Source organism: Calonectris borealis, chromosome 14, assembly GCF_964195595.1.
Source record: "Calonectris borealis chromosome 14, bCalBor7.hap1.2, whole genome shotgun sequence".
Taxonomy (NCBI): domain Eukaryota; kingdom Metazoa; phylum Chordata; class Aves; order Procellariiformes; family Procellariidae; genus Calonectris; species Calonectris borealis.
The window spans coordinates 9,626,820-9,640,410 of record NC_134325.1 but is presented as its reverse complement, the minus strand read 5'-3'; the positions used below and the strand labels follow the sequence as shown (position 1 = coordinate 9,640,410).

Below are 13,591 nucleotides of genomic sequence, written 5' to 3'. Positions count from 1 at the left end.
TGTAGTCCAGAGTTTTCATACATTCTGTAGATTTTACAACACAGAATTTTTTCTGTGAAAGCGGAGGTGAGGAACTTGTCGCTACTGAGGCTGCTTCAGTATTTCCTGTGAATAGTTTTGTCTCTCTTTTTCTTTTCTTCTTTTTTTTTCTTTTTTCTTTTTCTTTTTCTTTTTCTTTTTCTTTTTCTTTTTCTTTTTCTTTTTTTTTTTTTATGTCAACACAAGTATTTTAGCAATTTTAATTGTCAGCCTCAATAAACTGACATGTTCCTGAATACATTTCTTTGCCCTTCCCTGAAATGGAAGGGAAAACTGTAGAAGGTTAATTTTACAACACTTCTAAGTGCCTTGAACTTATATCATAAGATATAAATTTATCTTATATAAATAGATATATTATTAATCTTATATAAATATTTATCTTATATAAATATAAGATAAATCATCTCCCCATCTCAACCTCTTTGTTCCACCTATCTTGATTTCCAGAAGAGTAAAAGAATTGAGATGAGATTAGTAATTCAGGTTTGGGAGAAGGTAACATGTTTTGGAGGTTGAACCTATGCTTGTTGGGTATATTTATCTCCTTGGCACACTATTGAAGTTGTTATATTACTGTTTGAGTGTATAGCTCCATTCTATACACAGCTATGAATTAACTGTAAAGGGAATATAGTTAGCTCTTACGAGTCCAGACAGAAACTGTGTACCACACTGTCTCTGATAACTGCATTGTCTGTCATCTTGGTGTAGGCACCACCAAGGAGTTGAATGATTTATTTATGAGGACTGTTCCTTAACTATCCAGTAGGTGTCATAGTAAGTCTTGTAAAGCATACACTGTAGCTATAAGGATTAGTACTTAACATTTCTCACCTTCAGACTACAGGCTTTAATGCTAATAATATACTTGTGAAGGCAGTAGCTTCTGCTGATACTAATAACAAGAATTTTCTCACCTAATAGGCAGTGGGTTTGGTTGGTTTTTATCCTCCATTTGGGCATTAATGCTATTTTGCTTCGGAAGTGTCTTGCACAATGTTGTCTTGTGCAGATGTACACCAAGTCTGCACAATGCACCTAGGCCTTGCTCTTGCTCAAAGGAAGAGTGCCACCATCTGGTTTTCCAGTTTTACTCCTTCCTTTGAGATCTGAGATCACACTCTGTAGCATTAGGATTTTGTTAGTTACTAAAAAGCATATTACGGATATCCAGGATGCTGTTTCCTTCTTCCAGGATTTTTAGAGAGGGTAGTTTGGTCACAGCCAGAACAGTCATAGTAATGAAAAAAACCGCAGTAAAATGGAGGGAAGAGATGGAAATAGCAACAAGAACGGAAGGTTGTCCGTTTTGAATGCATTTACTAAGTTATACTTGACATTGAAAGCTTTAGTTGATAAAACACAAGATAACATTTTTAATTTTAAACCTTAATACTGTCTGTTATTGTAAAGTGATCTCAGTGTTAGAGCATAGAGTTTTAAACAGATTTGATTTGTATTTTTAGCATCTTACACAGCCTGTGGATCACAAGGCTTCTCAGCGCTTATGCCTTCAGGATAACTTGAAACAGGTATTCTCAGCAGTGCATGGTCCACGTGCTTCACACTGTCCACCATGCCAACCTTACCTGAAGACAAGGGACAATCAAAAGAGGCACAACACAACAGTTCTCCTCCAGCCAAAGTAAGCACTCTTACAAAGGTGTTTTCTAACACTTGTTGGAAACCTAAGGCTGAAACCTGTTTGTGTGTATTTAGGAATTTACAAAATAAAATCTAATCATTGCTATGTATTAGTTTGTTTTGATTAATTGATGAAGCTATGAATGATCGTTCAGTTGATATTCTTAGAATTCTTCAAATATTTTATAGACTCAGGAATGAGAACTGAAATTGCTCAAGCATTTGTTTATCAATTTGATCTGGAAGCTTATATGTCTTGTCTGTTCTGAACCATGTATATCAAAGCTGTCAAAAAATGTCCTTTGTGGTGTTATTACATAAAACTTTAACCTTTGAGAAAACAACTTAGGCTTGTATGTCACAGTAGTCTTGAAACATCTAGTGTTGCCTTTACAGATATAGAAGATGCTATGCAATTCATGTGTGTGTGAAAGATGGAAATCTGCTTTTTGGTTTGTAGTCTTTCTCAGTGCTTTATTTGCCACAGCAGTAGCTGAACACATACTGGAACTATACAGAGAGCAGGTGGGTGCTCCCCAGACATATTCATCATTTTGCTACTCAAATTTGTGGCATCTGCATATTTTTACATGTTTTATTTGCAGATAAATTTAAAAAATCAATAAGAGATGATAATCTCCCTTTTGAATTGTTTATACCACTGATAAACAGTAATTTTATGTTCTAATAAAGTGGAGGTTTTTTTGAATTGTTAGCTTAGCTGAAATAAAGAACCTTACTGTGATTACAAAATCACAGGTTATGCAGATCATCCTGTTTTATGCAAACTGGTGTAAAGAAAGAGAGGATTTATAATCTGGCACATCCTCAGTTAAAAATGTATTACTGTCACTGGATTTGAGGACACCGTATTCTACACTTTAGGTGAAAACATCCGCTACTTTAACATTGTTGGAAAATATTGTCAGCAGTAAGCCCTAGACTGATTTGTCATGCATTCCATCTAAATTGCACATTGTGCTGAGTGTTAGTTTCCTGGCTTAAGATAAACACCCCAGATGGATGTAGGTTCATCAGAGTATTAGCTGAGAACATATATTAGGTCAAGAAGATTTTTTCTTTTTTTTTTTAACTCACCATGTGAGGAGTATTTTAGTACAAAAGACTTTCTGAGTAAAACATACCCAAAGAGAAAAAAACATGAAAAGCTAACAGACATCAGTGAATCTATTCCTGAGCGTGCTTGTCAAATGGGAGAAATGAAGAATTCCAACCACCTAATCTAAAAAAAAAAAAAAATTAAAAATAATTTTTTAATACATTATACAGGCCTTTTAGAGGTAGCTCTTAAATCAACTACGGTAATGTGATAATTCATGGATCAGTTAACTGTGCAAAACGCTTCGTTTTAGATAAATTGTTATTTTTAGGCACAAAGTAACAGTGGAAGGATTTTAACCAACACACTGCTCATGAGCCTACTTAAGTTAAGGATTGCAACTAGCCAATGTTGTGAGGATTTGATCTTATTCATACCTGTTATCACTCTTGGGTCTTGCTGCAGTCCAAGTTCTACGGCATGACTATGTAATAAGTAAAGTAGCTTATTGTTGTGAGATAAGGACTTGCAAGCAAGGAGAGAGCATCAGAAGGAACTAACAACTGGTGGACTTGTTTTCTGCCATTGAACAAAACTTTCCAAGTCTGGAATCTCATCTAAAGTGCTGTCTGGTGTCTAACAATTTCCTCATTCTGTTTCAGGAGATGCTTCCCCACTTTTTCCCTGCATGCACAAATGCACACACATTCACAAAACAGTTCTGAGAAAAAGGAAATGAACCTTACATCACATGTAGTTTCTTGCTTACTTAAGTATCTTTTACATGATGGGAAGACCTGGGTTATATTTCTCAAATTCATTTTGAGAAAACAAATATGGTTTTCCATTTCAGTATTTCTTACAGCAGCCTATGTTCACCATTCTGACTAACTCTAAACAAAATTCATCAAAGTATTCATACGAGTATGTAGTTGAAATCTTAGTTTGTGTGCTGTCTTGTTACAGTAAGTATTGAACACTTTAGAAATGTTTTATACAGAATCATTTCTCCCACCATAAATCATAGAACTTCATAGTCAGATGTCATTTTTAGGCATTTCCGTATTTTAATTTAATTAGATTTGTTTCACATAGAATAATGTAATATTATAATATGCTTTCACTTATACCCTTAAAAACTGATTTCAGGTTTTTAGTATTAAAAATGTAATTTCTATACATGTAACGTGTACCTGCAGCAAACAAAATTAGATCCTTACCAGTTATGTTAAGATTTATAGTGGCCTATAAATCTCTCTAAACTTTCAGGGTTGGTTGTGAGCTGCCATCTGTCCCTCTTTTTAAATCAAAAATCCCTATTTCTATTTCCAGTTTTCTCCTCTCTTTGTATGCCGAACACCATTTCACTGGCTCTTCTGACTGCTGAGGAAAAGTCTGTCTCAGATGTTCATAATGTTTCTCATACACTGATTATTCCATCATTCAAGTTTCTGCATTTCTCTTTTTTATTATTCCTATTTAAATTTGTATTGTACTTTTATCAAATCACTGCATGTTATCTGTTTTGTTCTGAAGATGTCTCATGTTTACTTTGTTCTCCTGTCTGTTTCAACTAGATGCAGTTACAATTGAATTTTATTACCTTACTTGCTAAACTCTAAGCTCAGCACTTCACTTAAACATCTAAAATTAAGCTTATTTAAAACCCCATCTCACTCCAAAGACTGCTCTCTGAGATGCATAACTTTTCTGAGGCCTTTCACATAAGTGTCTGTTTCAGGCCAAATTTGTTCTGAAATTCAGTCCAGACCTTTAATTAATTTCTAAGAATATGGCCAGGTGGCAGAGGATTTTTTTTTTTTCCAATGCTTTAAAGAATTCAGGTGGTATACAGTAAAGCTTTATCATCTGACTGCCCTGGCAGGGTAGCTCTTTTAGCAGAGATTTCTTTTTTTTTCCCCCCATTACTGTTCAAATCCATCCAAATTTGGCAGGATTATAAAACTTCTAAAAACATATTTTCTGTATGCTTAGTGAGGGCTTCGTAGAGCTTAACAGCCAGAATGTCTGCAGATCCTATCCACCGTGAGTATCCCTGAGCCTCTTGGATCTTCTGTTATGGACCAAACTGCATGTGCCATCCTCTCAGCCCTGCGCAAGCCTCCGTGCAAGACTAGATGGCACATGATCGTCCTTGTAGACCATGTGGATCCGTTGCCACCTGAGCCATAGAGATGGAGTCAGTTTTACCCCACATTTTTATGGGAGGAGGGCTTGAAACAAAAAGGAAGCAAAGACTTGTTAGCAGGCAGTCACTGGTAGTAGGAGATGAGGCAGCTGTTAGGAATAGCTGAAGAGCAGACTTTTCTGGAAGCTAACACGGAGAGGGCAGTTACAGGCAGGCAATGGGAGAGTGATGGAAAACTTCTGTATCATCTTTGTGCAGATATACAACTGTGAGACAGCTTAAGCTTCCTGTTAAAGCTTCTCTTCCAAGATCGGCATATAGCAGCCTGATTTCTTTTGATTCAAGCCAGCTGGCCCTGCAAAGAGCTTCATGCTCTAGCTCTTCCTGCCCCTCTCCTATACAAATGTACAATAGGTTTGGACAATAGGTGGCATGAGTTTTCATCTGTGTAGGAGTTGAACTGTTATAGCTGCTGACCAAGATTAATGTATTCTACTTGACCTGAACTAGCTTTGGCTACAGCCTTTTTCTTTTTCTTTTCTTTTTTTCTTTTTAATGAGCAGTTTTTAGAGTCCTAAAATGGACTTGAGTGACTTTAAGGTTGATGTTACGTCATTCAAAAACTTTTGCTCTTTGGCAGTCATGAGATTAGTATAAACAATGTGCATGTGTACTCAGCTGCTTTGCCCTACAAGCAGGGCAGTCACCTGAATTTTTGTCATTGACTGTTAAACAAAATACATTGTTACTTAGTAACATTTTCAAGAATACTACTAAAAATTGCTTTCAACCTATTATCATACAATGTCAGTTGTGCACTTGAATCACATAATATATCATGCTTTTACATTCTAACATTTCCAATATATACAAGGATATTTTTCTTAAACTTAAATCTTCCTATTATTTTCTTGGCATGTTTCCCATCCTGCTCTCCTGTGACTGACAATGTGAACTTGCTGAGGAACGTCATATGAGAATTATGAGTATAGAAGCGTCGAGCTGCATGGAATGTATTTATTTTAGTAAAAAAAAAAAAAGCTATTTACAGCAGAATCACGAATCCTAAATCAGATGTCCAAACCAAAGCATATTTATTCCCTCCTTTGAGAGAAAGAAGGGTTATGCTATATACTTTATATTATACCATTTTCAAAATGCTTCTAGAGTTCTTTGAATTGATCAGAAAATTCATTATTTTAAGAAGAATAAATGGCAGCACTGGGAGAGATGTTCAAAGGAGTTCTATTGTATCTGATAGATATTAGCAGTCATGTAACTGTTAGCTTTCTGGATGTATGTAATTCCATTTCAATTTATACTCTTTACTTGTTTATTGTAACAAACTTTATGACTACGCTAATTGCTCCACATGAGAGTAGATGACTGAAAGAATTATTCATTGATGGCCTTTGTTTCAAATAATTGAAATTATTTAATTTTCTCTTTTCTAAAATGTTGACTTGTTAAACTGTCAGCTATTACATGCTTCATTCTGTAAATGCCTAAATTAGTGCTTTTTAAGTGTTTTATTACCTGCCTATTTAATGAATATTACTAAAATAAATGTTATTCTGAATTCATTACACTTGTGTCAACCTCTAGTAGATAAACGTTTTTAACAGGAGTAAGCAAAATTGACAGCAAATGCTATTTCAGTAAAAGCAAAATGATGTTTATAACAGTTCAATGTAATTGGCTTTGTGCCATGGATAGCAAACATGCTCTTTTAGAAAATTCAGAAGCAGCGCTTCCTAGAGAGGTGGTCAATGCCCCAAGCCTGTCAGTGTTTAAGAGGCGTTTGAACAATGCCCTTAATAACATGCTTTAACTTTTGGTCAGCCCTGAAGTGGTCAGGCAGTTGGACTAGATGATCATTGTAGGTCCCTTCCAACTGAAAATATTCTCTTCTCTTCCTCTTCTCTTCCTCTTCTCTTCCTCTTCTCTTCCTCTTCTCTTCCTCTTCTCTTCCTCTTCTCTTCCTCTTCTCTTCCTCTTCTCTTCCTCTTCTCTTCCTCTTCTCTTCCTCTTCTCTTCCTCTTCTCCTCCTCTTCTCCTCCTCTTCTCCTCCTCTTCTCCTCCTCTTCTCCTCCTCTTCTCCTCCTCTTCTCCTCCTCTTCTCCTCCTCTTCTCCTCCTCTTCTCCTCCTCTTCTCCTCCTCTTCTCCTCCTCTTCTCCTCCTCTTCTCCTCCTCTTCTCTTCCTCTTCTCTTCCTCTTCTCTTCCTCTTCTCTTCCTCTTCTCCTCCTCTTCTCCTCCTCTTCTCCTCCTCTTCTCCTCCTCTTCTCCTCCTCTTCTCCTCCTCTTCTCCTCCTCTTCTCCTCCTCTTCTCCTCCTCTTCTCCAATGCCAACTGAAGTAAAAATTTCTTATGAAATTTTGGGACGTAGTTTCAAGAAAAATTTAGACTTCAAATAACTAAAATAAAATACTTGTACATACCAGTGTCTAGCAGGAGCAATGAGGATTTAAGAATTTACAAATTATTTTTTAAATTTTACAAGTTGATTGATGGCAGTCCCCTGCCACTTTTGGGAAGCTTTCCCTCCAGCTGTAAATGCTCATACTGCTATGATATGTTCTACTTATCTAATGATTGTACTCTAAAATAAAAATTGCAACTTCTAACAGGTGCCTACACTTTCCCCCCTGTGCATGATTTTATGTGAATCACTTCTTTGAACTTCTTGACTGACTGTAAACACCACATTGCTTATGTAGCCTTTCAAAAGTACAGGGGTTGATTTTTTTTGTGTGTGTGTGAATATGAATGTAGTACATGGCGTAGAGGTAATAATTTTTTGACTACATATGAGAAATCCACAGTTCTTTATTCCAACTTGATGTATCTCCATTTGGGATATCTCACAGGAAACAGATTCCTTCTCTTCAGCTGATTGACATCATTGTGGTAGAAAGTATGGGAGTAAGTTCTCAGGACAAGTTCTCATATTTTTTAAGAAGGCAAGCATACATTGATATTTAGTGCCAGTTTCTTTTGTCACTTAAAAATTGTATTTTATTAAATATTGCAGTTATAAGTGTAAAAAAAAATTTCCAATTAATGGGAGGGAAAACCAAGTAGAACATTAACAAGATAACCTTATAATTATTTTCTGGTTTTTTGGATAGCATGTGTACACTTAATACTACATTTATTCAAGCTTTCATTGCACATTAGTACCGTTTGGAGGTTTTGTGTGCCTAATTTAGCCCTGTTATACATAGCTGCTTTTCACTCTTGCATTCAGCTCATGAGTTCACTAAGTGTTGTACATGTACTTCAGTAGAGGAATGGTTTGCTGTGTGAAAAATCAGTTTGTCTACCATTTTAAAGCTTTCTCATTAGTTCCATGCTTATTGAATTTAGCTTGCATGCATTAAAAATTTGTAAAGAAAACAGATATTCCAGGTCTCCATCATCTCTTTTTAGCAATTTAAATATAGCCTTCTAATTCACATTTGTTTTATCAAATAAGAGCTAATTCTCACTCAGTTCAGGCATTTTCTCTTTTAGCTAAATTGAGCAGTACACATTATTTTCCACAAAGAGCGACAATCTTCAGTGTTTTGAATTTCTGTTTAACTACATTTTTATATTTGTCACAAACCATTCAGGACACAACTGTTGAAGGGACAACATGCAGTACACCTTCTATTGTTCTTCCAGAGAATGCTGTTACGCCAGATGTAGAAATTGATAAAAATCTAGTTAACAGGTACTATATAATACATTACCAATCTATGCATAAATTGTACAGTACTTCCAGGAGCTGTGTTTCTAAAATACTCCTTTGAAACGTATATTGTATTAAAATATTATTGCTGTATCTTTATTTGTAATTTGGTCATATTGTCTTTGCATTTTGATGATGATTTTTTGGATGCAGGGAAGGGGGTAGGGACAGGAATATAATTGATACTAAAAAAGTAGAGTTTCATAGAATACTAAGCCTGCCAACCTGACTCAGTATGGTTTAAATTTACATGAACTTTCTTATCTTTCAAAATAGCATAATTTGAAACTAAAACAAAAATGTAAATTGAAGTTTTGCATAATTTGGACTAAAAGCTGTAACTTTTGAAGTCCATCTTCTTGCTAGCAAATAAAATACGGCCTGGTGAGGAAAAAATTGCTTGGTCAAATCCTTTTGTAGACATATAGTGGTGTGCATGTGTGCACTACAATCTTACACCTATTACAAGGATGACTGGCAGTTGGATTCCTCGTGTTCTGTGCATGACAAGGCCCAATACTGTCCTTCTGTCCAAATTTTAACCTTTACTTAGACCCAGTCAATGAGCAACTGAGACAAAAAAAGTACAATGGAGCATTTTTCTGTTTCCTGAAGTATTCCGCCACCCCCCCACCCCCCCACCTCAAAATTTTTCAATTCAGTAGCTAAATCCCTAATTCTGGTCTACTAATTATATATGTACACCAGTAGTGCTGCCTTTAATCATATAAATATTTCCATTGAACCAATAAGAACTTTGTAGACTGACATAGAGTTAGGAAATTAATCCTTGTAAGACTTTAAAAAATCACTATTTTTTAAATATTAAAGATGTAAGTTCCTCAAGGCATGCTCAGCCATCAGTGTTGACTCTCGCAAAAGGGTGTATCTTATGTACAAAGCCTGTGTTGTCTGTTCCCTTCTTGAATTAAAAAACTAGCTATATAACCATCTTATTATAATATTCTTAGTATCATGCTGAAAAATAGACACTGTAGCAATAATATTTGCAATCTGTTGTAATTGTTTTGTCTATTGAAAGGAAAATGCAGCAACAAACTATGTTGTTTTTAAAAACAATCTGTTTGTATGATCTTTAAATTACTAAAATGTGTTTTAATGAAGGAGGAAGGTTTTTGTCAAAAGATGGACTTGCAATGTATGACAGTTTGTATAATAAGGCTTATTTGTGAAGGCAGAAAATTTCCAAGGAAGGCTTATGATCATAAAAATACTTTGCATTTTTAATAATAGCTTTTGCAAGTATTTTATTTATTTTTTATACTTAGCATTCTATAGTTTTATGAACTGCTGAAAATACTTCTTATCTTCTTTTGACAGGTTTAGCATATTACATATATCTTTCAGAATAAATCTACCTTCCAGTCTTGTGCATATTATCTTGGTATTGACTTAAAACGCATACTGTTTTAAGATGATGCTGGTGAAGCTACTGTTATTGTATATTATTTCTTTTCTTACAAAAATTGTTGGTAGTCTGGCATTGCTGGCTAACTTTGTTTCGTAAGATAATATTCTGAGATATTAGAATAATATGATATTATTAGCCAGCATCTTTAAAATTTTCTTCTAAAGCCAATTAAGATATGCTCAGTTCTTTTAAAGTCCTGAGTTGAAAGCAGTGGAAATTGAGTTACTGGACTTTTTTTTCTATCTAAAAAACAGGTGCAACAAGTGTAGGCTTCTTTTCCAGCTCTATTCTTTCCCTTCCTTCTTTGTATCTCTTCAGTCCTCCTTACTGTTTTGGTGAAGCTGCAAAAGAAACTTCTGTAACACCTGGGAACTGGGATAGGACCACATTCCTGATCTTGTGAAATAAAATAGATATCAATCAGTTGAGAATTCAAGTAGATAATGTTTCTAAGCTAGACAGTTGGACAACTTAAATGTCTAGCTTGAATACTATAGTACAGTGAGTTTTGAAGCAGATGTTTGGACCCGTTCAGGTAGACAGGGCAAGAATACCATCTTGAGGTTAAGCGTATGTGAAAGTAAACTGTGGAATGGAAATAATAATCCTGTTTGAAGTTGAAAACTTCAATTCAATTTTGAGTTGAATGAAGGTTATTTTCAGTCTTCTGATAAAGCATACTTCTTGACCTGGGATTTTTAATTTATTGACCTGCCATTAGACTTAAAATATGAGAAAAAATTAATAGGAAAGTACTGATCATAAATCTATACTATAATTTGCTTGTATTTTTAAAGTGTACTTCTCCAAACGTTAAGATTATTTAAGAGTCAGAATTGCAATGCAGCCCTTTAAAAGCAACATTCTTTGCTGGATCAGCGTTTAATTTTCTGCAGTCATTTGAGACTTTCACCTGGTTTTCAATCAAGAAAGTTCCTGTATTGCTATATAGGAGTGTCAATGTGGGAGCCTAAGAAATTATTTCAGTCATAAAACTCAGTTTAGGCAGCACTAACAATTTACAAAGATTTTTTTTTTTTTTTTTGCAATGTACCATATTTATATGAGTTTTAAGTCATGATAATGAACTAAAGAAATGTAGTTTTTCTAAGAAATCAAAAGTTCACAGCGTATGAGGTTATCAGCAAATGTCAGAACTCCTTTGTGAGAGCAATTTCTGTAATTTTCCTTCTTTCTGCAATCTTCCTCCATTTTCCAGTTGTTTGGAGATGAGAGGAATTGCAATAAAAACTTTTTGTTTTCATTATTTTAATCAAAGAAAAGTGCTTTCTTTTTAATGATAAATTTTTATAGAGAAGTAGAACTTTTTTTTGGTGGCATACTCCCATCATTTTTGTTTGTTCATTTTTCTCTCTAGGCCTCGTAGTCCTCACAGGAGACATTCTAACCGTGCCACTAGGAATCCAACAAGTTCATTGACTTCTGTTGGTAAGAAGTGATTATTCATTTAAGCTAGAATGTTTTCTCAGAAAATGTGACACGCAATAAAGATCTAAATATAGAGTCTGACTGTACTGAATACAGCTTTTTTCCTGTGCATACTGTCTGTAATGCATGCACAGGGAATACTGCTAGCATGTTGAATTGTGATCATAATGTTTATGATCATAAGTGGATTGCATGCAGACAGATCCAGGGAAATATGCATATTGTTAGTTTCATAAAGTTGTTAGATTGGTTTGTTAGCTTAACATTTTTAGAAGGCTGGAGATATCCATGCTTAAAATTCTTGTTGTACGCAAAATACTGTTCAATAATACTGTTTTTATTACTTTTGAACAACTGGAATGTTTTTTAGCAAGGAGCTTAACAGGCACTTAAGTCCCAAGTTATTTAGTTTGGCTATCATATCAGATTAAACTTGAAATAAAAACAAGCTATCCAGGGGAAGATTTTCTTCATTTCTTCACTTTCTAATGAGTCTCTTACTACATAATTAGTTCTATTAGTTTTCCGGTAGCTACCTGTAGAGTAAATTGTTATTCAAGGGGACTATGGTGTGGATGCGGATTTGTGAGTACTACGAACTGAGATAAATGCTCATCCTGTTAAGTCAGTGGCAAAGCTCCCATCAGTTCTTAGTCTTGGTATGTTTGCATTTGGATTGTTACTTGTCTCCGTCTAAAAGTTGAACAGAGTTGACAGAATGTTTATACTATTGCATGTAAAGGATGAAGGAATAAGCATATGAGACCTCCTACCAAAATGGAGGGATGAGGGGAGGAATCAGAAATTTAGAATAAATTTTAAAAATTATTTTTATCTTTACAACAATGTTACTTTCTCCCAGCCATTAACTTAATTTAAGCCAATTATCACTGCTTTATGCTGTGCATGAAAACAGTTTTTTGTAAAATCATGGACTTGTGTGATTGTTGCATAGCTTAAAAAAAATACTGGTTTTGTGACAGACTTAAAACCAAGCTTATCAGGTGACTATTCCAATACTCCCAGAGGCTTTTAAAGGGAAGCACCTTTCTACTATCACTAAGGAACCTAGTTCTTCAGCATCTTGAAACAGATGCATCTGTATCTATTTTTTTTCATTACTAAAGCACCAGCAAACATCAGAGCCCTGCTACCTCTCTGATACTCAAAATATTCAGAATAAAAATTCTGTTTTATCAACTCAGATTGCTTTTAGTAATTGAGATTCTATTAAAGACTCTGATTATTAAGTCCTCTTTATGTGTTTTTATTAAGAAACGCAGATGTGTGGGGTTGTTCTTGATCAATATATTGAACATAGGCATGGAGTTTCATGGAGCATTTCAGAATTTTCCAATAGTGAAGTGATTCCTGGCAGTCTCAGCAAATATTTCTTATAAGTAGTACTGATCTGCTGCTGATAGCAGTTCATGCATCCCTAGGGTTGAAAAATGGCTACAGCTAAGACTATTTTCCCTAAATTATAGGTATGTTTCTACTTTCTCTTATATAGGAGGTATTGCATGAGGAAAAAAAATAATTGGTACCTCTGAAAGTAACCCAAACTCACTCTGCTATTAACAGTGTATATATATCTTTTTTTTTTTCTTTCCGGTGGTCAAAACAGAGAGACCAGAACCCTTTCTGATAGAATTTAATGTATTATTACACGTTTCATTTCCCTTTTTGTAGATTTATGAGGGTTAGTTTGCTGGAATTAATTTAATATTTGTGACATGACAAAAATACAATAATAATTTTATACACCTGGGATCCTGTGCTAGATTCACACAAATAGAGAATGGGAGATTTTTAAATCTAGCAGAACATCCTTAACATTGCCTTTTTCTTAATAAGATAATAAAATATTTTATGTAAGTAGTATTTCCACTGTTGTATTAGAGTTAGCTTCTCAGCCATGGAGAGAGAAGGTGCTAACTATTCATATCAGTAACAGTCAGAATTAATCCTTACTAGTTTGTGATTCTGATGCTTTCGTAACTGGGTACTCAGTTGCATCAGTATGCCTATAAAAATGTAGTTGAGAGAAAGCCCACTGAAAGATTGTTAGGAGGCTTCA

At 34.8% G+C, this 13,591-nt stretch overlaps 1 protein-coding gene across 6 annotated transcripts in view; it reads left to right on the top strand.

The window, feature by feature from the left end:
- IRAG1 (inositol 1,4,5-triphosphate receptor associated 1) overlaps nucleotides 1-13,591 on the top strand; it is a 79,270-nt gene that overhangs the window by 32,626 nt on the left and 33,053 nt on the right. For 3 of the 6 annotated variants that reach the window (XM_075163161.1, XM_075163162.1, XM_075163160.1), the window contains 2 exons: nucleotides 1,509-1,687; nucleotides 11,441-11,511. Coding sequence is in view for 3 of the 6 variants with exons in the window: in XM_075163157.1 (XP_075019258.1) it covers nucleotides 1,619-1,687; nucleotides 8,512-8,612; nucleotides 11,441-11,511 (241 nt within the window). In the remaining 3 variants the exon portion in view is untranslated. Of the gene's footprint in view, nucleotides 1-753; nucleotides 808-1,508; nucleotides 1,688-8,511; nucleotides 8,613-11,440; nucleotides 11,512-13,591 lie in introns of all 6 variants that reach the window. The other 3 variants (XM_075163159.1, XM_075163158.1, XM_075163157.1) reach the window with 2 other exon arrangements.